This window comes from Bos indicus, chromosome 10, assembly GCF_029378745.1.
Source record: "Bos indicus isolate NIAB-ARS_2022 breed Sahiwal x Tharparkar chromosome 10, NIAB-ARS_B.indTharparkar_mat_pri_1.0, whole genome shotgun sequence".
In the NCBI taxonomy this organism is placed as follows: domain Eukaryota; kingdom Metazoa; phylum Chordata; class Mammalia; order Artiodactyla; family Bovidae; genus Bos; species Bos indicus.
Window position 1 is genome coordinate 1,851,651 of NC_091769.1, and position 24,139 is coordinate 1,875,789.

The following is a 24,139-nucleotide window of genomic DNA, read 5'->3' on the forward strand; positions in this document are numbered from 1 at the left end:
AATCCCATGGATGGAGGAGCCTGGTGGGCTGCAGTCCATGGGGTCGCTAAGAGTCGGATACGACTGAGCGACTTCACTTTCACTTTTCACTTTCATGCATTGGAGAAGGAAATGGCAACCCACTCCAGTGTTCTTGCCTGGAGAATCCCAGGGATGGGGGAGCCTGCTGGGCTGCCGTCTATGGGGTTGCACAGAGTCGGACACGTCTGAAGCGACTTAGCAGCAGCAGCATGAGGAAAACTAAGCAAGCAACTTAAGTAGAAAACTAGCCAGTTATCATCTCTAAGAAAAATTTAAACCTATACAAGAAATTGTGTTCCTAAAACACTGTTTAGATCAGTCATCTGTGAACAATAGTTACGTAATTGTGTTTACAGTTAACAATTCTATCAACATAATGTTGTTTGATATATTTGATATAATTATGTTGGGAAAGTGGGAAAATGAAAGTTGTGAATGTGGCATTAAAAGATTCATGTCTGCCCTGGCTAGATCGGAAAGGCACGTATAACAAAGGACATGGAGCCCAAAAGCAAGAAAGAGACCTTGCTCAAGAAGTATGGCTTTGCAGGAGAGGAGAGAGACTGGGCAGAAAGTCGTGGGAGATGTGGAGTCAAAGTAGGTGTGTGTATGTTTGAACAGGAGAGACTTGAGAATGTGCAAGGCTGGTAAAGAAACTTGGCTCTGAGGACAAGGTGAATATATGTGAGAGACGAGGTGGTTAATGACAATCACCGAGGAGGTAAAAGGCAATGGGAGCTGCACAGCACAGGTGAGCGGATTGACCTTAATTATAAGGACACTTCCGTAAAAGAGAGGGTGATGTGGGTGAGTTTTATTTTGGGTAACAGGAAAAGGAAAGAGTTCCCATCTAATGGCTGGCTCCTTTTTGCTTTGGAAGGAGAACACAAAGTCATTTGCTGCAGCAGTGGTACAGTGAGTCAGAGGGCTGCAAGGCGAAAGGAGTTTGAAAGCACTTTGAAGAAACTGAGAGTTCTTGGATCAGAGAAAGGTGGTAGGATTGCTGGGCCATGTTGTAGATCTGAGATTATGCACATGGATTTGTAGTGTAGTTAACATGCCCTTTTATGTAACCTCATCTAGCACTGCTTGCCAGCTTTTGAGGGCTGGCCCAAAGAACCTGGAGAGTTGAATTCACCCACCTCTGGAGTTTTGTCATAGAGACTGAACAAAAAACACAGTCAGAGGAAGTTTCAAGTACTGGCATACATGTTATTGTGATGATGAAAATCCAAACTGAGTCAGGGAGGAAATAAAAGTTAGCTTACAGAAAGTTGCAAGGTTGATAGACAGACAGTACTACTGAGGTCGAAGAAAGGTAGATGGAAGTCATTGAACAAGCAGCAATGGTAATAGTCAACATTTATTGAGTGCTTAGAGTGGGCCAGGTCCTACTGTGTGCATTTTAAATATATTAATTCATTTTATCCTCATAACAACTCTGTGTGGGAAGTACTGTTCAAACCGAGGCTCAGTAGAGAAGTCTTGTGTTTAAATCACACTACTTATCATCAGACGGGACGGGATTCACATTCAGGACTACAAAACTCACACATTTAACAGGATGCCCCACTGAAGCTGTTTGAAGGTAAATAGGAAGTGGTATTCAGGAAGGAGAGGAGATTCAGGTTAGAGAACAAGGTTTTTGCAGGTGGTTACAGATAATAAAGTCCAAAGTGTGACCCTGATGGGGTTGCTGAGTTGCAGTAAAGAGGTCCTTAGGGAAGATGACAAGGGCCATGGAGGCTGGGATGTTGGAAAGGGCATTCAGGTGAGAGCTGACATCAGATTATAGCAGAACTTGGCTTGGTGGATTGTGTTACGGAATTGGGTTTGTTTGCCTAACTTGCAGCAAGCCAGACATTGAGACGCCAAGGTTTGCAGCAGAGAAATCGTTAATTCACAAGGTAGCCAAACAAGTTGATGGGAGAACACATCCAAAACTTGTCTCCCTGAAGGTCAGACTTAGGGATGTTTGTAGGATAAAGAGGCAGGGTGTATCAGGCGTGGGGAGAGGTGATTGAGGTAAGAAAAGGGAGGTAACCAGTGGTTTCTGCAAGAGTGGTCAAGCTTCATGGTTCTCCGTGGCAACTGTTCAGAAGATGGCAGAGTTAGTGTGTTCTGAGGGTAGAGGTTTTGGCCCTCTAGCATCAAAAGATCATCCGTCTGACACTCACGCATGGCCAGTTGAATGGTCAGTGGTTTCAACCAGTTTGAACTGGGTAAGGACTAACTCCCCATTCCTGAAAAACAATTTAAGCAACCATTACTATAGTGACCCATACATCGGAGGTGTTATCCATAAGGAAGCTAGGGAGTGGTTAGTTTAAAATCAACTAAAAGCAAGTGAGGCAGGTTGGATTTGGTGCGCCTAATCAGGTTAGTGCTCTGTTTCAGTTGCAGATCTGGACACTACAATTGAACTCTGTTATTGGATGAATGGAACTTAACAGATAATTAGTTATATCTGTTAATTACTTAATGGATAATTACAGACACAGATAATTGTGCATAATTACTTATGGACTGTTTGTAGCCCCTGCTAGCCTGTTGGCTTCTTGAGGCCATTTGATATCATTTCTGGGATCTGTTGTAGAGCTGGGCATGTATGTGTGACTCATGTGTTTGGTGACTGACGTGAGTGGATGACTGTGTAATGTGCATTAACTGAAGTAAAACTCATTCTGCTTTGCTTTCCTTAGCCAGTTGATAATTTTCTATTCTCCTGAATGAATTATTATTCTTTTCCCCCCATAGGAAAGCCCATAACAGTGGTGAAGATTCAGATCTAAAGCAAAGGAGGAGGTAAAAAAGCCAAAATGGAAGGAGGGTCAAGGGAGAGGGAAAGGCTTAGCAGGTCAGCACAGCTCAGACCTGAGGCAAGACTGTGGGAAATGTTTGGTTTTATTAGCAACTGCTTTAAGGATATTGTAATTTTTTAAACTTTGAAATAACAATTTTGGCTGCGACTGGTTCTCCGTCTTCCATTCCTTAACATCTTTAGGAGTTTCTCTCTCTCTCTCTCTTTTTTTTTTTTACCCTGCTCCTTTTTGTCTTAGAGGAGCTATCTCCATTATCTCTCTTTTTCTTTTTTTCTTTTCTAGTCTCTTTCTTTCTGTTTTTCTTTTTGGCCACACCACACCGTGGCATTTGGGATCTTAGTTCCCTGACCAGGGATCGAACCCATGCCCCCTGCAATGGACGTGTGGAGTCTTAACCACTGGGCTGTCAGGGAAGTCCCTCGCTTATCTCTTGCTACAGTAAAACCATCTGGAACGGGGTGGTTGAATATAACAACAACCATATATATCTTATATGATTCTATTGATTGAACAGCAGTTTGTTAGCTAGTTTAACTGGTCCCGGCAGAATGGCTGTCCGCCTGGGAACTCACTCTGTCTGTGATCTCTGCGCCTGGTTAACCTAGGTGGCTGGGAAGAAGCAGAAGCTACCAGCCCTGTTAAGAGATAGTCCTAGAACTGGCAGAGTATCCCTTCTACCTCCTTCTGTTGGAAAAAATCACTCGTAGGACCAGCACAAACTCAAGGGGAGTGGAAATAAACTCTCCCTCTCTTCATGGGGGTAGGGGTTTGACAGGACTTTGAGTCCATATTTAGTCCACCCCAGGGACTTACAGCTTTTCCACATCAGAGTTCTGTTGAAAGCACTTGATTCTGTGGTCCTTTCTAGGAGCATGGTGACATTTACTTTAGTCTGCTTCCACATTTCTTATAGACATTCAGATGGCTAGCTGAATTGAGGAACTGATTGGGAGAGGGTTATGACAACTACTTATGTTTGAATTGGTAATTTTATTGCAAAATTAATTCTAAAGAACCTACATGAACTGTTCTGAAAATTTTCATTTGTCATAAATATAGTTTTTTTCCTCTTATTTTCTTTTCAGGTCACGCTCACGCTGTAATACAAGCAGTGGTAGTGAATCAGAAAATTCTAACAGAGAGCACCGGAAAAAGAGAAACAGGTAATGTTGGAATATGATAGTTAACAGAAACTCTGACATCAGCGGCTACCACTGATTGTAGAAGCTGTGTGTCCTATGAATTTTTATACCTGATTTTTCTCAGCTGTATTTAAGAAGAAATCTGGAATGATTCTGAAGTACTATTTTAGGAAACCTCAGCTCTTTGAACTGAGTTTCTTATCTTTATAATAAGATGATTAAACAGTTTGACAGTGATGTCCCTTCTTATTAATTAAAAAAAATAAAAAGCAATAATCTATATTTAGGTACAACATGTAGTGAATTTGCCTAAGAGTGGTAAGAAATTTTATCATTTGTAGAGAGATTTCTCCCTGAAGTGTCTTTTAACTTGACATCATTATTCTTTGCCCAACCAAAAACCAAGACACTCACAGTTGCATACTTTTAGTCTTATGTATATTTAATGCAAATGTGTTTATACTTGTGCCAGGCACACGCAATTAGATGGGTAAATGCAATTAGTTCATATTTTTAGGACTTAGTCTTAAGAGCTTGTTAGTAACATGATTTGACATGTAATCAATATTAGTGATGGCAATGCATTGATTTAATCAGTTCTTCCTAATTCTGAAATATTTATTTGAAAACAAGTGATCCATGATGAAAGAACACCAAGTTGGGGAGCTGAGGGATATAGTTATCGGTTATGCCAGTTTCTAATCCAGTGGTTCTCAGCTGGGGACAGTTTTGTTTTCCCTCTCTTCCCTGGCAGTGTTTTGGGATACTTTTGGCTGTCACAGCTGGGGGTTGCTACTGACTAGGGATGCTGCTGGACGTCCAACAGTGCAGAAGGCAGCACTCCACAGCTGGAACACCTAGCCCCAGATGGCAGTGGTGACCGTGGGGAAGCCCGTCCCCACCTGACGTAGACTCCGGTGTGGTTGCTTCTTCTGGGTTGCCTCTTGCTGAGGAGGTTGCATGAGATGCTCTCTGGGGTCCTTGTTTTGTGTTCAGAGCCCTTGTGCGTGGCATGCACTGAGCTGGCCTCCCTCTCTAACTGCAGCACCTATGTCATAACCGCCCAGACAGCACTGTGAGAGTGGACCACTCTCTTAGGAAAACTTTCTGTGTTGAGCCTTCTTGATAGAGGTGAGATCTCAATGTGTTAGGACAGTTTTCTCAAGGAAATGATCCCAATGTCTTCATCTATAAAAACCCAAGTGTGGACGGTAGCTTTCCCTCAGGTATGTTCTTCCCACTCTAAAATCCAGTATTTCTGCACAGACAACACAAAACAAACGGAAAAACACCTCCTGCATCTCCATGGACCTAGTTATCAAGCCAGTGTCTTGACAAATATATTTCTGTTTTGCTTGGTGTATTCTGAGTTTGTGCATGCTAGGTTGCTTTAGCCCCTCTCTTTGTGACCCTATGGACCAGGGCCTGGTGCGCTATTCTCAACTTCTCAGAGCCAGCCTATTTAAAAACTGTCTTTTTGAGCCAGAAGTGCTAACTTGACATTTGCTGTTAAAATGAAACACTATTCAAAGGTTGCCAGCAAATTCCTAAATAGCTCATTACTGATCTAGAAGCATTGGCTTTAATATTCCTAATAGGTGTTTTCTGCCTCTACCCTAGTTTCATCAACAATTTTTCAGATTGGCTTTTTTGTACTGTATAAATAGTATATTTTAGAATGATGGTGGTTCTGAATGTTTAAATGCTAAAGTACTTTATAAGGCTATTAATGAGAAATTGCTTTCAATGCACACTGACACAAAGACTTGCAAAAATAATTTCTTTTACCTGTGGAGATACTGCCCTGGGCTTACACAGGGTGGCTGTGTCTGTAGAAGATGAGGTCTGGAGTCCGGCTGTCAGAGGCATAGCAGAAAGTGGGCGAAGGAAGGAGCAGGTCTTGCAGTGCTAATCCCATGGCTGAGACTCCTGGTGGAGGCACAGCATGCGGGGCGGTGCCGCGCAGGACTCTGCCCCGGGGGCCACGTACCCGTGATGCAGTGCTGCCACTGCCCACTCCACCCCATTATCAGCCTTTAAAATCGTGCCAGAGCCCACTCACTCTACCTTGGGATACATGGGTCTGAATATTTATACTGTGGCCCTGCTAATGGTCCCAACATGTCTTGTGTCTGTAATAAAGGGTTGTCTAACGATGTCTGACTTTCAACTTTGGGGAGAGAATGAATCTCTTCAACCTCAGTTGCCTTTCCTTATTTCCATTGGCAGGGTGACCCAGCCAAGCTCTCACCAGCGTCCTTTGTGCTTTTATTAAAGGACTCTGGTAACCCTAGAATGAGGCAAAGTGAGTCTTGAACGTGCTGATTTTCTGCTTCCTGCCAGCAAGGTCTCTAAATTCAGCTCCGGATACTTTCTCACTTTGAAAGTCAGAGCCTGCACCCGAGACACTCATTTTCCTATCTCCCCATGGGAACTGTAGCCTGGGGCAGAAGGACAAAGACTGTGCACATTAGCTTTTCAAGCACTGTTTTGAAGCCCATGATGTGTCCAGTGGAGCTCTGGACAGACTCTCTCCAGAGAGATGTTCTGGAGACTGTGTGTGGTCTTCAGGATGATATTTCCTCTGCCACTGCTTCTTGCTGTTGTTGCAATTTTTGTTGTTGTTGTTCGTTTCTTTGTTTGCTTTTTTAACATAAGGAAGGTCTCTCATATTAGGTTTAAGACAATCCTGTGTCAATACTGTTTTTTCAGTGTCTACCTGTTGGAGTTCAAGCTGCTTTGCTGCTCCCATAGATAACAGTTTCAGTATCTCTCATTTTGCGTGAAGAGAAGCACAAGTCAACAAGACAGTGTTACAAATCAGCTTGATTCAAAGCAGTGGTTGTGGCTTTGAACAGACATGGAAAAACTCATAATCCACACTGACCCTGGAAGGCTAGTATTAGAAACAGGATGTTGTTTAGATTCAATTTTAGAAAAATATGACTGTAGATAAGCAACCTCCTCTGTTAGCTTTAGGTCGAGAGCTAGTGAGGCCAGATGGGTGAGGAATAACTGCAGGGTGTCATTCCACAGAATTTCCAACAGCAGAGACTTAAGCCTCCTTTGTTTGGGAAATTGTTTATGTATTTCTTAATCCTCTTTCACTTTAGTTGTCTCTTTATTGTTTTCATAATCTGCATGGGTACCTACAGTTTTCCAGATTTTGAGGTTTGAGAAAGTAGTTTTTTTTTTCCTCTGTATAATTAACTGGAAGTTGGAGCAATTTCTTGTTATAACATCTTTAAGATGACAGAGTCCTTATTTTCCCCTCAGTGTCTCTAGTATGTGAAGTCGCTCAGTCGTGTCTGACTCTTTGCGACCTCATGGACTGTAGCCTACCAGGCTCCTCCGTCCATGGGATTTTCCAGGCAAGGGTACTGGAGTGGGTCGCCATTTCCTTCTCCAGGTAATCTTCCCGACCCAGAGATTGAACCCGGGTCTCCCGCATTGTAGGCAGATGCTTTACTGTCTGAACCACCAGGGAAGCCTGGTGGTGTCTCTACGTACACCTTTCTCTTCATCTCTCTTCTCTTCTCTCCCTTTTTTACTCTATCACATTTTTTTCCCTCACCAGGTCCCTCCTATTCTTTTCTTTTCTTAGCTTCTTTCTCACTCTTTCTTTCCTGTCCTCTTTGACATCTGTCTTTGTTTAGGAACCAGTGATAAAATGTAAAAAAAAAAAAAAAAAGCAAAGATAAAACCCTAAGGGAGTGGGTCAGGGTTTTGGTTCTGCCGTGTCCTGCTGTTTGACCTTGGGCAACTCATTTAATCAACTTAAACTTAGCTTTGTCATCCTTAAAATGGTGTGTGTACTGCCTGGTCTGTTTTCTTGAGTTCCTGTAAAGACTAACTGAGCTATAAGAGGTGATGGCGCTGTGGCGGACAGAGCTGGATATCTAATTTTGGTGTCATTGCCTCTTCTTTGGCTGTCCCGACCTCTCCTACACCCTCTTTCTAGCCTTTTCCACTTTTCTTTTAACTTTGTCCTCCATTTCCCCATCTTCCCTATCTACACATTTGTATTTTCAGACCAGGCTTTTTTATCCTTTGATTGATGGGTAGGTTTTAGGGGTATCATAATCTCAAGCAACTTTATGTAAAATTCTCTGTTTCCAAGCATACAATTTTCTGGTGATAAGATTCTGTAGATTTAATCAGATTCTTAAGAGGGTATCTGATCTCTAAAAAGTTATAAAGTGGTCATTATGATCTAAATAATGAAAGATAGATTGATATTGGGAAATGGAGTTGATATCTTAGTTCACTGGTAGGGTTGAAATCTAAAAGGCTGCAAATTTCTTTTGAGATTACTTACTTTTCTATACCGATTTGTGAAAAAATTGGTTCAATTAAATTAATCAAATTAGAAACCTACCAAGTACAGAGAAGCATTAAATTAATGATCTTTGTGAGTATTAGATTGCATTAGTTTTTACTAGTTAGAATTTTGAATCTTGCACGTAAAATCAGAAGTGTCCGTTGGCTCCTCTTTGTGGATTTGAACCCCCGGGCCATTCTTGGGACTTGTCCACAGAGCATGTTGGAGGAGGACCTAAGAAGTAGATCTATCACGGTGAAGCCTTTCATAAGCCAGCTTTCCCTGAAAATACCTTGAGCTTAATAAAATATCCTTCACATTCAAAGGAACTGGTCTGCAAAATATCCTTTGTGCTGCTGATGAAAATCAGCTCTCCTTTAGGCATTCACTGGGATCTGTGGATTACTCAGTCATTAGCTTTGATGTGTTGCTAGGCTTTTAGGATTTGAAGTGGGAGATTTGGAGGAGGTGGGGGCAGTGAGGCAGAGAACCCGTCTGGTGTTTTTTGCATAAGCATAAAAGTGGAAGTAACTCTGGAGCCTGGCAAAAATTAAAAGAGTAAGAAAAATGAGAGAAGCTGGGGGTAAGAACAGGACTAGAATAAATTGGCAACAGGGGACCATTTGGACCTTTCCCAAATTTCATTCTGAGCCGTTTGCATCATAATCACATGAATTATGTACATGAGGCGATATGTATGCACATGTGTGCATGCGTGTGGGTGAAATAGAGCACAGAACAAAGAATGAAGGACCGTGCATTATGAATCTGCCCCTGCTTTGAAGAGCTGCGTGCCTAGAAGCTGGTTCCTTTACCCTCTGAGTTTTAATTTTCTTACATGCTAAATGGGATCATACCTGCCTGGCCTACCTCATGAGGTTTGTGAAGATCTGAGATAACGGATGTGCTTTGAAAAGCAGAAAGAGCCCTGCATTCGACTGATGAGAATGTTCAGTGCTGCTCAGTGTTACCTGAAGTCCCCATTGTATCTACAGAGTGGGGGCAGCTCCCTTTAACAACAAAGAGACCAGTGTTTCTAACATGTGAGTTTATCCTGCCACAAATGTTAGAGTTTCCTCCTGCTTTTTAGGTGTCTCTTAGAATCTGTATCTGAATAATGGATTAAGATGATTTGAAGTATTTTAAATGCATTCCACAAAGTCTTTTATATTATTTTTCTGAGAAAAGTAAGAAACCATCCTCTGTGGCACTGCAGGTAACAGGGACGATACGGCTGAGGCAGGCAAATCTAGATCACAGCCTTGGTAGGGTTTTGTTGTTGTTAGAATCATAAAACAAAACATTACTGTCCCTGTGCCTTAAGGGAAAGATGTGTTTTGGATGATGGCAAAGTTAAACCCAAGGGTGTTTATTCCACATGGCCTGAAAATAGATAACTGTTTCCTCACAAGCATGCCCTCCTGCCTGGTTCCTGTCCCTGACAGAAATGTCTGGGCTGCAAACCAGGTACAAATTCTGGGGCTGGAGTGGGTAGTCTGTTCAGAGCCACTGGAAGTGACGTTTACTGTGCTCCACACATGGCACAGCATTCTGATTTGTACTTTACTAAGTTGTATTAAGATTTAAACATTTGATAATGGATAATTTAGGAATTCCAGAGCATAATCCAAATTGATAGAGACGACTATGGAAGGCCAAAGCTACAGCAACAGAGAAATGTTCTCAGAGGACTAAACTCGAGGCAGGTTGAATGATTACGAAAATAGAAGCAGAGTTGGGGAGAGGAAATTATGCTGCAGGTAGCCCATTTTAGGAGGGAGAGCATAAGGTGTAAGTGGAAGACATTGAAGTACCTTTAAGAGCAAATAAGATTAATTTATCGATATTGGGGGGAGATGGAAAAAGCAAATGAATTTTTTGCTTGCTGGTCTTCAGGGAGTATGTCGACAGATGCCTGGAACTGATATAAATTTCCCTAGGGAAGAAAAACTACTGAAAAAAAAAGAAGGTTGGTTTATAGCAGGTGATCCCAGAATGAGAGCTGTTGTTGAGAAGCACAAGTCCACAATCGGTTGGGAACTGCAGAGTTACTGTTAGCGATGGAGTGGCCATATGAAGCAATTGTCTGGAGAGTCGTGCTGTAGCTGAAGAGTGGAGGTTTGTTTCAAAGAACAATGAACAAATGAAGCACAAAGAGAAAAACATGGAGTTTTAAATCTGGAAAGGATCTTCACAGTAATTCAGTAGATGAAGAAACAGACTTACCAAAGAAGGTTAAACGTTTTGCCCAGAGATCTCTGAGTCAGATAACAACAGAGCTGGAACTAGGCTGAACTCAGGAGCAACAGGGATTGCTCCTTATCATCCAAAGCGTCATTCTGCATTTGCTGTGTAAGATTGCTCAGGTTTGTATTAAACATGGCCTTTTATCTCAGTGAAGGAGAAATGAATTAAGAACTGGTCTAAAGGAATGTCCTGTTAGGAAGGAAACTGCCCTGGTAAAGCTAGAGGACCAAGTAAAATCCACAAGGATTTGTATAAGACTTCATGTGGTAATGTGAAGAATTTTGCAGAAGCAGCAGAACTATAACGGGGAAGATGGAAAGAAGAGACTAAGAATAGTCATTATCTTCATTATTGTTATCAAATGATTATATGGCATTTCATCTTCACAATCTTTTACAAACTTTAATTAAGTGTCAAATGCAGTTAAAATCTAAATTGCATGGATAGCCTGGAAAAGTAGGGTGTTGAAGTTTGGTGAGATATGAAGGAAGTATATCAGAACTCTCTTATTCTGAAATATTACTGGAAAATGCTCTGATCTAGAGCAACTCTCTTCCTTACACAGTAACTGAAACACAAAAGCCGAGACTTCCTTGGTGGTCCAGTGGTTGAGACTCTGCACTCCCACTGCAGGAGCTGTGGGTTCCATCCCTGTTGTGGAACGAAGATCCCGCATGCTATGTGGCATAGCCAAAAAAACATAAAATGATGGAGAATTAAAAAAAAAAAGCCTTCTTATGGTTAGGCTTCTTAGTCTAGCTGTTAAGTCTTCTTAGTTGTACTGAGGAAATAGACAAAATATGATATGTAGAGTTATTGCCTTAGTGGATACAGGAAAGAAATGTTTAGCATTTTTGAGGTTCAACTTTAAATATAACATTTGAAAATGAATATATTCCCAGTAAAAAATGCAACGGACTCTTTCCCCCCTTAACACTTTCATGACTGTAAAAAGTCAAAATAGAAAACATTTTGACTTTTCAAAAGGCCCTGTATCAATATAATGCTTACAGTATTTTTATTCTTCATAATTTAAATTCCTGCATTAAAATTAAAATCTATCAGGAAAGAAGCAAAACCCAATACTCTGTGTGTCCCACGTCTCAGGAGAAATGAGACTCACAAAATAGAACCGTTATAGGATATGTGTTGTACATGTAAAGATTTCTTTAGTTACTTATGCATAAACAAAACAGTTAACCTCTGCCTCCTAAGGACTGAGTATTACAGTATTCTTGCCTTTAAGGGTAGGATTTTTCCTTTCCAAGTAGCATCTGTATTTTCCGGAGCAGGTCAGTGATGGAAGAAATGACACTTTCACTCTTGTAATGAGGTACCATTAACCAGAGGCCTTTTGTAAGGGTGTAATTTCAAACTTCATTACAGACTAAGGCGGCCACACCACCCATTACTCAGGAAAATGTGCTTCTGTTGTGACTCTGCAATGAGCCTTACATTTTTAATGCACCTTGTTAGAATATTTATGAAGCTGTATCACCGGTAGAGGGCATCTGTCTCTGGAACATGTGGGTCCCAAGGATATTAACTGACAGGGTTTCATTGCCCTCACTTTCAACTATTTGATTAGGAAGATAGAAGTTAAAGGTACAGGCCACAGTCTGAAATTCTTTCTGATATGGTTCTTATTACTAGTAAGGTACTGGAAGTAGGAGTTTTCATTTCTGTTACCAGAGAAAAGCCTCAGCATGAAGGTAGCTAGCTAAAGTCCACAACAGAAGAAGGAGCATATACTCCTTGTGCTTCCTTTGAAATGTCTAGGGAATGTTCTTCTCGCAAAAGTATGTTTGCCTCAGTCAGGTTTCACCCTTGCTGGCACACCTGACCCCTCAAAAATATTTACAGGTTCTGACTTAACTGATAAAAACAAAATTAGTGAAATGTAGTCCTGTCCATGAACTATACAGTCATTTAGCTCAGAATGGAAGCTGCATCTAGAAGACTCCAGGCTTGGGAGCCACACGGACCTGGTTCTGCGTCTATCCCCGGGCAACGCAAGGTGTGGGTTCCTGTGAGAAGGGAGCTATCTCCTTGCCAGCCTGACACCTTCCCACTGACCACCTCTTCCTAACTTTGGACTCCTCAGTCCTGGGGGTGTACAGGACAGTGCTCCCCCAGCAGGTCTGGTTGGTCCCTGGCTGTCATGTGATACAGCGAATGGCTCGGAGGTGTAGGTTTTGGCTATGAAAATCCATATACGTATGTGTTTGTATATGTAGTCAAAATATAAAAAATAACAGTGTCTCAAATAATTATTAATAATCATATGACTTTGAATCGTATATCTTCTCATATTTTTCTTTAGCTATGTCTAATATTCATATATCTTCTCATATTTTTCTTTAGCTATTTCTAATGTTCAAATTCATAACCACATATGTTCAATTTTAATTTCCTTTGGATATACCATGAGAGAGGGAACTATGTTCTTGAATTTGTAAAAAATACCATGATTGTATCCTGTTAATAATATTCAAATAATAGAAATGAAAGCTTTAGTGAGGAAATAGATACAGTTCAAAGACTTGAAGTGTGTTACAGATAAGTTTTTACGTAACACAATTCCTCTTTAATATAGAGAGATTTAAATAGCTTTTTCCTTTTAAGCTACTTTTAGTTTTTTTTTTAAACTTGAATTTGCTTTCCTTTGTCTCTGTTTAAGTGAGATGAATATTTGTCACTGTCTACTGATCTGCATTATAAGCAAATCCAGATAACCATCCCACAGTGCTGTAAGAGGGCAACCAAAAGACATCTGTTCAGTGAAAGAAATGACTCCAGACTTGCCTATTCTTTTCATTTCTCTTTTGAGACAGTTATGCTCATGCAGTCCGAGTACTGGATGATTACTGTGTGATGCCATGCTGCTCTCCCATGTCCTGGGAGCAGCAGTGTGAAAGAAACAGCCTGGAGTGGCTTCCTCAAGAAATTACATAAAGTCAGAGTTAAAGATTCAGATAACAGTTGTCTGATTTTTGCAAGAAATACTCATGGCTTTACAGCATCAGTGCATTCTAGACATTATTTACACATTAAGTATGCACTTGCTTTAATTTAATACTTGTTTCCCTCTCTCCCCTGTAACTCCTCACCCTTGTTTTTAGAAAGACTTGATGTATCTGCAGACTGGGTGTGGTCCATGATGGTTTTTGCTAGGTCTGTTCAGTATCTTCACACTCATAATTGATTGCCATTACTTAAAAAATTAAAGAGTTCATTAAAAAAAGATCCAGATTTGTAGATTATCTTTTGAAAACTGACAGGATTGATAATATTGTCCCCTGACCTCACATGACAAGTGCCTGTACCCCCAGCCCCTTCTCCCCCCAGCTTCACTTTCCCTTGGTTTGTTCTCCCTGCCAGGACCCTGGCCACACTGAGTGCTCAGCCCTCATTCTCTCTTAAACATGCTAGCAGCGTAACCAGAACGTTCTGTGCCTACCCCACTGCCAAGGCATTATGCCACCATATTTAACTGTTTGAATTTCTAGCTTTCATACGTGACCACTGGAAAGACCATAGCCTTGACTAGATGGACCTTTGTTGACAAAGTAATGTCTCTGCTTCTTAATATGCTGTCTAGGTTGGTCATGGAGAAGGCAATGGCACCCCATTCCAGTACTCTTGCCTGGAAAATCCCATGGATGGAGGAGCCTGGTGGGCTGCCTTCCATGGGGTTGCTAAGAGTCAGACACGACTGAGTGACTTCACTTTCACTTTTCACTTTCATGCATCGGAGAAGAAAATGGCAACCCACTCCAGTGTTCTTGCCTGGAGAATCACAGGGACGGGGGAGCCTGGTGGGCTGCCGTCTGTGGGGTCGCACAGAGTCGGACACGACTGAAGTGACTTAGCAGCAGCAGTAGCATGTTGGTCATAACTTTCCTTCCAAGGAGTAAGCGTCTTTTAATTTCTTGGCTGCAATCATCATCTGCAGTGATTTTGGAGCCCTCCAGAATAAAGTCTTCCACTGTTTCCCCATCTATTTGCCATGAAGTGACGGGACCAGATGCCATGATCTTAGTTTTCTGAATGTTGAGCTTTAAGCCAACTTTTTCACTCTCCTCTCTTACTTTAATCAAGAGGCTCTTTAGTTCCTCTTCACTTTCTGCCATAAGGGTGGTGTCATCTGCATTTCATTTCTTAATAACTTATAAACAGCTTACTTAATAACTTTTTGATACCTTTGACACCTTTGACCTTTGACCTTTTTGATAACTTTGATACTTTTTGACAGCACATTTAGGATGAACTGATAAAGGTAACACATGTATGGGTGTTAACTTTAGGTGAACGTTGTTTCTTTTCAGAATACGGCAGGAGAATGATATGGTTGATTCGGCGCCACAGTGGGAAGCTGTATTAAGGAGACAAAAGGAGAAAAACCAAGCGGACCCGAACAATAGACGATCCAGACACAGATCTCGCTCGTATGTGCTCCCTCTTTATGCCTGAATTAAAAAGCTCAGAAGTTTTGGTAGCATGTGGATTCTGGGGCGCATTGGACTGTCTCTTTTGAGGTCTTCTAAAGTGGTTCAGGTTTATCACAATTATCCTATATCTGTCATATTTACTTTGTTTTATTGTGACACTCATCAACTATCTCTAAAGGGGTAGAAGTTAGAGCACAGCCAAAGCAAAATATCTTAAACACAAGGCTATCAAAATCATGTTTTGTTTTGTTTTTAAACAAAAGTGTATATTCAGCTGAGTAAGTAGGAAGTCTCCTTTGTTCTGGAGCCAGACTGTTGGTGAAATACCTGCTGCTTCTCTCGTCTGAAGCCTTGGTCCAGGTTGAACTAGCAATGACTAACTTCCCATCAAATTACCATTTGTGAGCAGTTGTCAGTGAGTGATTCATTATGTCCCAGCTAGGCAATGCTAAGCGTGAGCTCAATTATCCCATGATGATGAGATTGCCAGTCCCCCAGATCAATTTTTTTTGAACTGATAATGTTTATACTTAAAAAAAAATATGCATCATCCAGATTTAGACTCCCCACTCCCACCTCTTGTTCCAAAGCATCTCATTCTTTTTTTGATGAGCAAGAAGTAGATTTATTAATATAGGGCACTTACGAGAGATATAAGTGGGCAGACAAGGGGACTGTGCTCCAAGAACTAAGAGGGAAAGCAGCTTTATGTATTCTGTCTATGGATATGCACTTCATAGACTTGAGTATGGGCCACCCCAGAAGGTGAGAGGCCCCGGGAGATGGGCATATTCCATGGAGAGAATGTGACCCATTTTAAAAGGTGAGAGTGGCCCCCAATGATGCCTTTTTAAAAAATGCATACTTTTAAAATGTATTGTTTATTTGGCTGTACTGGGTCTTTGTCGCTGCGCAGGCTGTTCTCTGGCTGCGCCGAGTGGGGGCTACACTCCAGCTGCAGTCGGCTGGCTTCTCATTGCAGTAGCGTCTCTTCTTGTGGAGTGTGGCCTGTAGGGCATGTCGGCTTCCATGCTTGTGGCTCCTGCACTCTGGAGCACAGGCTCGGGAGTTGTGGTGCACAGGCCTGATTGCTCTACCGCATGCGGGACCTTCCTGGACCAGGGATCGAACTCATGTCTCCCGCATGGGCAGATGGATTCTTTATAGCTGAACCATCCCAGTGAAGCTCCAAAGCATACATTTTTAAAATGAAAAGTGAGCTGGGACTAACTACCTATATCCCTTTATGATCCTGGGTAGGTAGATGTCTCGTGTTGCCTACACGTGGAAGGAGAGATAGTGTCTCGGGTATGGGTTTTCTTTATTCTGTCAGTGGAGGAATTACATTGACTGAGCTTTGAGTGATACATCCTTGCATTCCTGGGTTAAATGCCCAATAAACCTACTATCCTTTCCATATATTGCCACTTTCTATCTAATATTTTGTTAAGATTTTTTTTCCACATGTTCATGAGAGATTCTGGTTTACAATTCTTGTAGCATTTGTGTCAGTTTTTTTTTTTTTTTTTTAAACAGGGGTATGCTGGTCATTTAAAATAGTTTAGGAATTTTCCCTTGTTTTCTCTATTTTCTGAGAGTATAAAATTAACAGTATTCTTTCCATAAATATTGATATAACTTACCCAGGAAACCAACCCTTCCATGAACTTTCTTTGTGGTAAGTCTTAAAGTACAAACTGAAATTCTTTAACAGATACTGGGCTGTTAAGATTGTGTCCGCTTGTTATGTGTAGGTTTCAGTAGTATGTGTTTTTAAAAGAATTTGTTCCTTTTATCTAAGTTGTCATCTTTTAATAAAAAATTTGTTTATGAGAATTCTTTTAGTGTCCTTTGAACATCTGTTGTGATATTACCTCTTTCATTCCTGATGTGGATAAATTGTTTCTTCTTTTAATTTTCTCCTTAATTATGTTTTCTAGTTTTTCAAAGAACTAATTCTGGGTTTTGTTGATTTTCTTTGTCTGTTAACCACTCATTGATTTCTACTCTTTATTACTTTCTTCTATGTATTTTGTCTTTTATTTGCTCTTTTTTTAATCTTCTTAAGGTGACACTGAAATCTGTGATTTCTTTGACCTTGTTTTTTTTTAGTAGTGTGTTATTTAATTTCCAAGTATTTGGAGATTTTCTACATATCAAATTACTATTAATTTCTAATTTACTTGTATTTTGGTTAAGATCTGTAAGATTTCAATCATTTCAAATTTATTGAGATCTATCTTAAGAGCTAGCATATAGTCTTTAACGATGAATGATATGATGGACTTGAAGAGAGTCATTCTCAGTTGTTGGGTATAGTCTACAAATGTCAGGTGAATCTAGTTAACTGAGAATGTTGTCTAGATGCTCTGTGACTTTGCTGATTTCTTTGTCTACTTTTCAATCAGTCATTGAGAGAGATGTTAAAATTTCCAATAATTGTGGATTTTTCTGTTTTACTCTTTAGTTCTGTCAGTTCTTGTTTCAGATTAGTGTGAAGCTCTGGCATTAGGTACACACATATTTGTGGGGGAAAAAAGTGTGTTTTTTTTTGGTCTACCTGATAAACTTTTTATCATTGTGACATGTCTTTTATTCTGGTACTATTCCTTTCTCTGTATCCATTTTAGCCACAAACTTTTGTGTGTATATGTATATGTGTACTTATATATAGCCATTATACTTTGTTCATGCTCACTCTTTACATGTTGTAGGAAAGTGAAAGTCACTCAGTTGTGTCCAACTCTTTGTGACCCTATGGACTGTAACCTCTGTCCATGGAATTCTCCAGGCAAGAATACTGGAGTCAGTAACCATTCCCTAACCAGGGGATCCTCCTGACCCAGGGATCAAACCCAGGTATCCCACATCGCAGGCAGATTCTTTACCAGCTGAGCTACTGCTTTCCAGGTGGCGCTAGTGGTAAAGAACCCACCGGCCAATGCAGGAGACATAACAGAGGCAGGTGCAGTCCCTGGGTCAGGAAGATCCCCTGGAGGAGGAAATAGCAACCGCTCCTTACTCTTGCCTGAGAAGCCCATAGACAGAGAAGCCTGGTTGGCTGTATAGTCCATAGGGTCACAAAGAGTCGGACATGACTGAAGTGACTTTTATTTTAGGCCTAAGTATATCTTTATGATTAAAGCCCATCTCTTGATCTCTTGTAGATTGCAGTAATTTGTCTTAAAATTTTTAAAAAAAATATAGTCTGACCATCTATAACTTAAATTGAGTGTTTAGGATACTTATGGGTCATATAATTATTAATATTTGGGGTTTAAACTTTCTTTTAAATCTTACATGATAAAAATATCAGACCAGAGAGAGGGTTATCTCAGAACAATGCAATTGTGTGATAGAATCATGTAAATAGTATGATATGTACCTTTCTGGAATTTAGTTTTTAAAACAAACCATAAAAAGACTTATCAAATGTTTGTGGTATGACTTTCTAATTGAACTCGATTATAGCTGATATGGCCAAAGTACAGTTAACAAAAAAATATAAATTTGAAGAGTAATTCTTTCAGAAGTTGCTCTGGCTGCTGAGTTAAAAGCAGATTGAGAAAGGAAAGGAAGCAGGAAGAGCAATTTAAAAAAATTTTTCAGTGGTCCAAGTGTGAGGTGGTTTTAACTCAGAGAAGATTGTGGTGGTGGTGGAAGTGAAGTGGATGAATACACATTTTGGAAGGAAAGCTAATGGGTTCATAGTGTGAGGGATAGTGTGGATGAACTTTGGAGCTGACAGATTAAGTGAGTAGCCATGCCTTTTTACATACTTCATCCATGAGATGGAGAGAGATGGTCTGGTGTCTGTGGGAAGTGTTAAGGTTTCTGTTTCATTAGGTTTGAAAAACCAAGTTGGCGCTCAAACGGAAATGTCAGGTAGGCTGTTAGACAGAAGTGTTAAAATTCTGCAAGATTGTTCATTACTTTATTTAGGACAAACTGGACTCTGCCTTCTATTTGAGTCATGACATCAAAAACCCAAGGTTTAGTTGACAGTTAAGAAAATATCTGATTGGTGCTGTTGTTAAGAACAGACCTATGTCTGCATTCTGGGCCTCTGAATGTTAGCTTATTACCTCATCTCCATGAACTTCTTAGTGTCATGTATGATGATACCATCCTGAAGAGATTTTGCTGAACATTAAGTCAAATCATATATGTCAAGTGACAGCATAAATACTCACAATTGCAATTACTATAATTAGTAAGTTCTCCAGGTCTCAGTGTATCCGTATAAATAAGTTACTTGATTTTTTTCCCCTTGAAATGGGGAAGAGCTGAGAAAAGAGAGCAGGTTGAGGTCACTCACATTAGAACTAGAATTTGAGAATTTAGGAATCTCTAGGAACCACCACAGCTTTTCTTTCTTTTAAGTGAAAACGTAGAGCAGCAATCTGAAGAAAGAAATTAAAATTGTTCTTTAGATGTATCAATATTTGTAAGTGTATGTAGCATTTAAGATACTTAGTAAGCCACATATCTGTCAGTTACTCCCCTATTCTTGAATTGCTATGGTCATGTGTGTCAATTGCCCATAGAGAGGTATCCACTGAGGATTTAGAATGTTATGATATATCATTCACACATGATTCACTCATTGTTTTTTTAAATCTCCAGTGAAAAACTAGAAAATCGTGTTCATTATTAAATACCAGAGATACACAGTTGTAGAAAATACAAAATCCTCTTTCCTAAAACACATAAACTGAAATATGATTGGATATAATTTACTTGAATGTGGGAATGGTCCTATCTAGTTTATTTTTCAGCTTCATTGCCAAGACATTGATTGGGAAACTTAAATGAAACTTCTTTTCTACATGGGTGAATTTTTTTATTTACTGGGATATTTGGAAAAGACATGGAAGTTCAAACAGTAAGTTCTTACAGGTTCAACTTGTATGTGTACGAAGGCTCAGGCTCCCTCTGGTGGCAATAATGTCTTACTACTTCTATGAAAAACAGTGAAAGATGAGGTTGTCAGAGTGGAATGATGTTCCCAGTTACACACAAAACAGAAGTCTGATGCCTTAGATAAAGATTTAGCATGAAGTTCCTGGAAGTGACTCCTGAGTGATCTTCAGCAACTAGGTTTCTGGGCTCTGTGGCTTTCTAATCTTTCTTTAATTCTTAGAGGGGGAGAGGGAAGGAGGAGAAGATTTAAGACATTGCATAATCATACCTATTCTGACCACTCAGGAATTTGATAAGCAATTACTGAGTTAAGTGTTCTGAATGTTTTAAATAAAGGTGTTTTATAAAATTGATTGTTTTAGTAACATATTTTCAACTCTAAATTTCCTTCTATTGGCAGTGATCCCAAAAATAAGTCAAATACTGTCATATGTATTTTTTTCAGCATAATATAGTATACAAAATATAGTATACTATGTACTATAATATGGACTTCCTTGGTGGCTCAGATGGTAGAGAATTTACCTGCAATGTGGGAGAGCCAGGTTCAATCTCTGGCTCCCTGGAGAAGGGAATGGCAACTCTAGTATTCTTGCCTGGAGAATTCCATGGACAGAGGAGCCTGGTGGGTTATAATGCGGTCACAGAGAGTCGGACACAGCTGAGTGAATAACACTCTACTATAATATATAGCACATATTATATGTTACGGAGAAGGCAATGGCTCCCCACTCTAGTACTCTTGCCTAGAAAATCCCGTGGATGGAGGAGCCTGGTCGGCTACAGTCCATGGGGTCGCTAAGAGTCGGACATGACTGAGTGACTTCACTTTCACTTTTCACTTTCATGCATTGGAGAAGGAAATGGCAAACCACTCCAGTGTTCCTGCCTGGAGAATCCCAGGGACGGGGGAGCCTGGTGCGCTGCCGCCTATGTGGTCGCACAGAGTTGGACACGACTGAAGTGACTTAGCAGCAGCAGCAGCAGCATATGTTATACTATTTTCTAGATAGTGTTTGGGGATATAGAAAAAGACTATATGGAAAAAAGAAAAATTATTTCTATGATGTCTTATCAAAGAGATCTCTCTGAAAGGTAATATTAATTTGAGTTATTGGTATAAGGTGTGTATGAAGGATGTTTTTTGAAAAATATTGGGCTAATATTGGACTGCATGTATGTGTTTTATATACATTGTACCTGTGGAAACTCATGGTTCTGTTTTCTTAGAAATTTATTTGGTGAGTTCAAGTAAAACACCTGCATAATTAAGGGCCTTTAAGTTAAGAAAAATGGCAGTTAAAATCCCACAGCTTTCAGAATCCACAAATCAATGTTGAGTTGCACATCATGAGATCATCCTAAATTATTGATGAAATGCATGCAGATGTCAGCATAAAAATTATACAGTTCTCATTAGCATGTAACCTGTGTTTACATTTATTAAATCGCAGGTTGTCTAGCAATTGGAGGAAATTAGCATTTTTTTTTCTTTTAGCTTTGGGACTTTTCCCTGACTTAATGTTTTTTAAAACTGCTGGCATTTCAGAACTTAGTTTGGTTAAATACATGACTGTTATGGTACCATAGCATTTAAACATGTAGACTAAATTTCTGAATCTTTTAGAACCAATATTTATGTCTGGAAGGACTAATGTTCTTTTAAGATAAGTGCTCAGTAGCTCAGTTGTGTCTGACTCTTTATGACGCTATGGACGGACTGCAGCCCACCAGGCTCCTCTATTCATATGATTTCCAGGCAAGAATACTGGAATAGGTTGTCATATCCTCCTCTAGGGGATCTTCCCAACTCAGGGATAGAGCCTGAGACTCCTGCATTACAAGTGGATTCTTTACCACTGAGCCACCGGGGAAGCCCTCTTTTCAGATAACATTTTCCCAATTTTTCTGAGATGTGAATGAAAGACGTTTCTTGTGGAATTGCAGCATTAATAACTTTTTAAAAAATTGAAGTGTCACTGATTTGCAGTGTTGTTTTGGTTTCGGGTGAACAGCAGAGTGATTCAGTAACACGTGTGTGCTTTTTCAGATTCTTTTCCCTTATAGGTTCTTACAAGATACTGAATATAGTTCCCTGTGCTGTACAATAAGTCCTTGTTTATTTTATATATAGCAGTATGTATATATTAATCTCAAGCTCTTAATTTATTCCTCCCCCCAATTGTAATTTTAAAAAATTTTTAATTGGAGGATAATTGCTTTACAATTTTTGGGTTGGTTTCTGCTGTACAACAATGTGAATCATCCATAAGTATAAAACATGAAAATAACCTTATTTTTTTTCTTTTCTGATAATTAAGGTAAGAAATTCTCTTGGCTAAAAGAAAAAAAATCAGACTATAGGAAAATGTAAATAAGAAAATAAAATTAGGTGCAATTCCAACACTCAGAAATATCTGTTGTTATCAGCTTTTTGTATTTTGCTCACATTTACCATTTTCTACCAGTAGGCCTAGGGTTGGCAGCCTTGGGGAACGTGTCCTCCTTGCCCCTCATTTTGTCATTCTCCTCCCCTCCTCCCTCCTGCTATCAAATTATGACATTTCCTTCATTCTTTTAAGATTTAAATAGTTCCTGTTACAGTGTCATTCTATCCAGCGATATTCAGTACCCACATAAAATGGAGCTTTACGATCATTTGGCCTCTTCCTTTCCTCACCAGACTTTGGCTGTTGTACTACCGTATCATACCATTGACCAGTGGTTTTTACCCTGGGATAGTCTTTCCTCCCAGAGGACACTTGGTGAAGTCTGGAGACGTTTTTGGTTGCCTCACTGGAGGGTGTTACTGGCATCTAGGTGTCAAGGTTGTTCAGTTCAGTCGCTCAGTCGTGTCCGACTCTGCGACCTCACGAACCGCAGCGCGCCAGGCCTCCCTGTTCATAGGCACTACTAATCATCCTATGGTGGTCAAGACAGCGCCCAACAACCATGGATGACATCTGACCCCAGTGTCAGCAGTGGGGTGTCAACATACCCTGCCCTTAAGACAGCCTCAGCACTGCACCGTCCTGAAACAAGCGTGATTCCCAGCAGAATCGCTTCCTAACCTAGATGCTATGTAATACTGAGGATTGTTGGGTGACTTCCTGTGAAAATCAGATGCTGGTGTATAATTACAATGGAACCATCTTTCATCTTTCTGTATATAAACAGAACTTTTCAATATTAGTACCTTCTATCCGGCAGTATAGTTGACTGGGCTAATGTATCGTCTAGTGAACAAGATCAGCCGTGTAGGAAAGGCAGATCCCATATAGGAGATTTTTCCAAAGAAGCATTTTAAGTTTTTTAAGCCTACAATTTTATTTTTGATAACAAACTCTACCTTTAACAATACCATATTTTATATGTCTGAGACCAAGGCTTTGTTCCCTTTCCCTTATCTTCTGTGTTTTGACTCCTTTTGAGTGGATTAAAAGGTCTGCAGAATTTTTTTTCTTTCTCTACAAAGGGAAAAAACTACTTAGTCAATTCAGTTGTGAGAAAGTAGTTTATTGTATTCTGTGGACTCAGAAAGACCTACCAGAATGTCTCAGTGATGCCCTTATTAACCAAGAAAAGTGAAAAAGCAATGATAATTTCATATGCTGAAAGTGATATTGAGCCCAGAAATGCTGATACAGATTATAAATTTAAAATTCCACAGGAGAGCGTATCGGTGGCTTTGTTTGCTGTGGACATTTTAATTGTTGGAGTTTAGGTCTTTTCTTTGGGCCTTTGTTAGAACTTAGTTCTCTTGAAAGGACTGATCTTATCATTTTCTCACTAGGGGAAAAAAAAAAAAAAAAAACATTCTGTGGCAACAGTTGCTGTGATCATAGATTTCTAGCTCTCACTGCTATGGGGACCTTGAACACCTGAATGCTGGCTTTGAATTTCTCATTCTAGAAAGTTAAACATAGTGTTGCGGTTTCTATTCAAGTAGTTCCTAGAGGAGAAATTTGTACAGTCTATAGACGGGGTGGAGAAGGGCATATGGGAAGACGGCAGCATGGGCCACGGACATGCTCCCGTCCTTGTGAACCCACATCTTCACCCAGAAATGCAGTGTCAGATGCAGCGAAAAAGGACAGTGAGTCAGCGGCACACGGTCTGCCAGCCTGGCTGTCCCACCATTTTCTTTTCCCTTGTGGTGTTGCTTCTACTACGTAATCACAGATCACATTGGGACTTCTCCATGTTAATACA

The 24,139-nt window shown here is 40.2% G+C and overlaps 1 protein-coding gene across 5 annotated transcripts in view; it reads left to right on the forward strand.

Annotated features, from left to right (window-relative positions):
- The window catches only part of EPB41L4A (erythrocyte membrane protein band 4.1 like 4A), a 292,774-nt gene that overhangs the window by 258,541 nt on the left and 10,094 nt on the right, over window positions 1–24,139 (forward strand). For all 5 annotated transcript variants that reach the window (XM_019968015.2, XM_070796629.1, XM_070796630.1 and 2 more), the window contains 3 exons: window positions 2,779–2,826; window positions 3,929–4,006; window positions 14,882–15,001. In XM_019968015.2, the coding sequence (XP_019823574.2) occupies window positions 2,779–2,826; window positions 3,929–4,006; window positions 14,882–15,001 (246 nt within the window). The remainder of the gene's footprint in view (window positions 1–2,778; window positions 2,827–3,928; window positions 4,007–14,881; window positions 15,002–24,139) is intronic.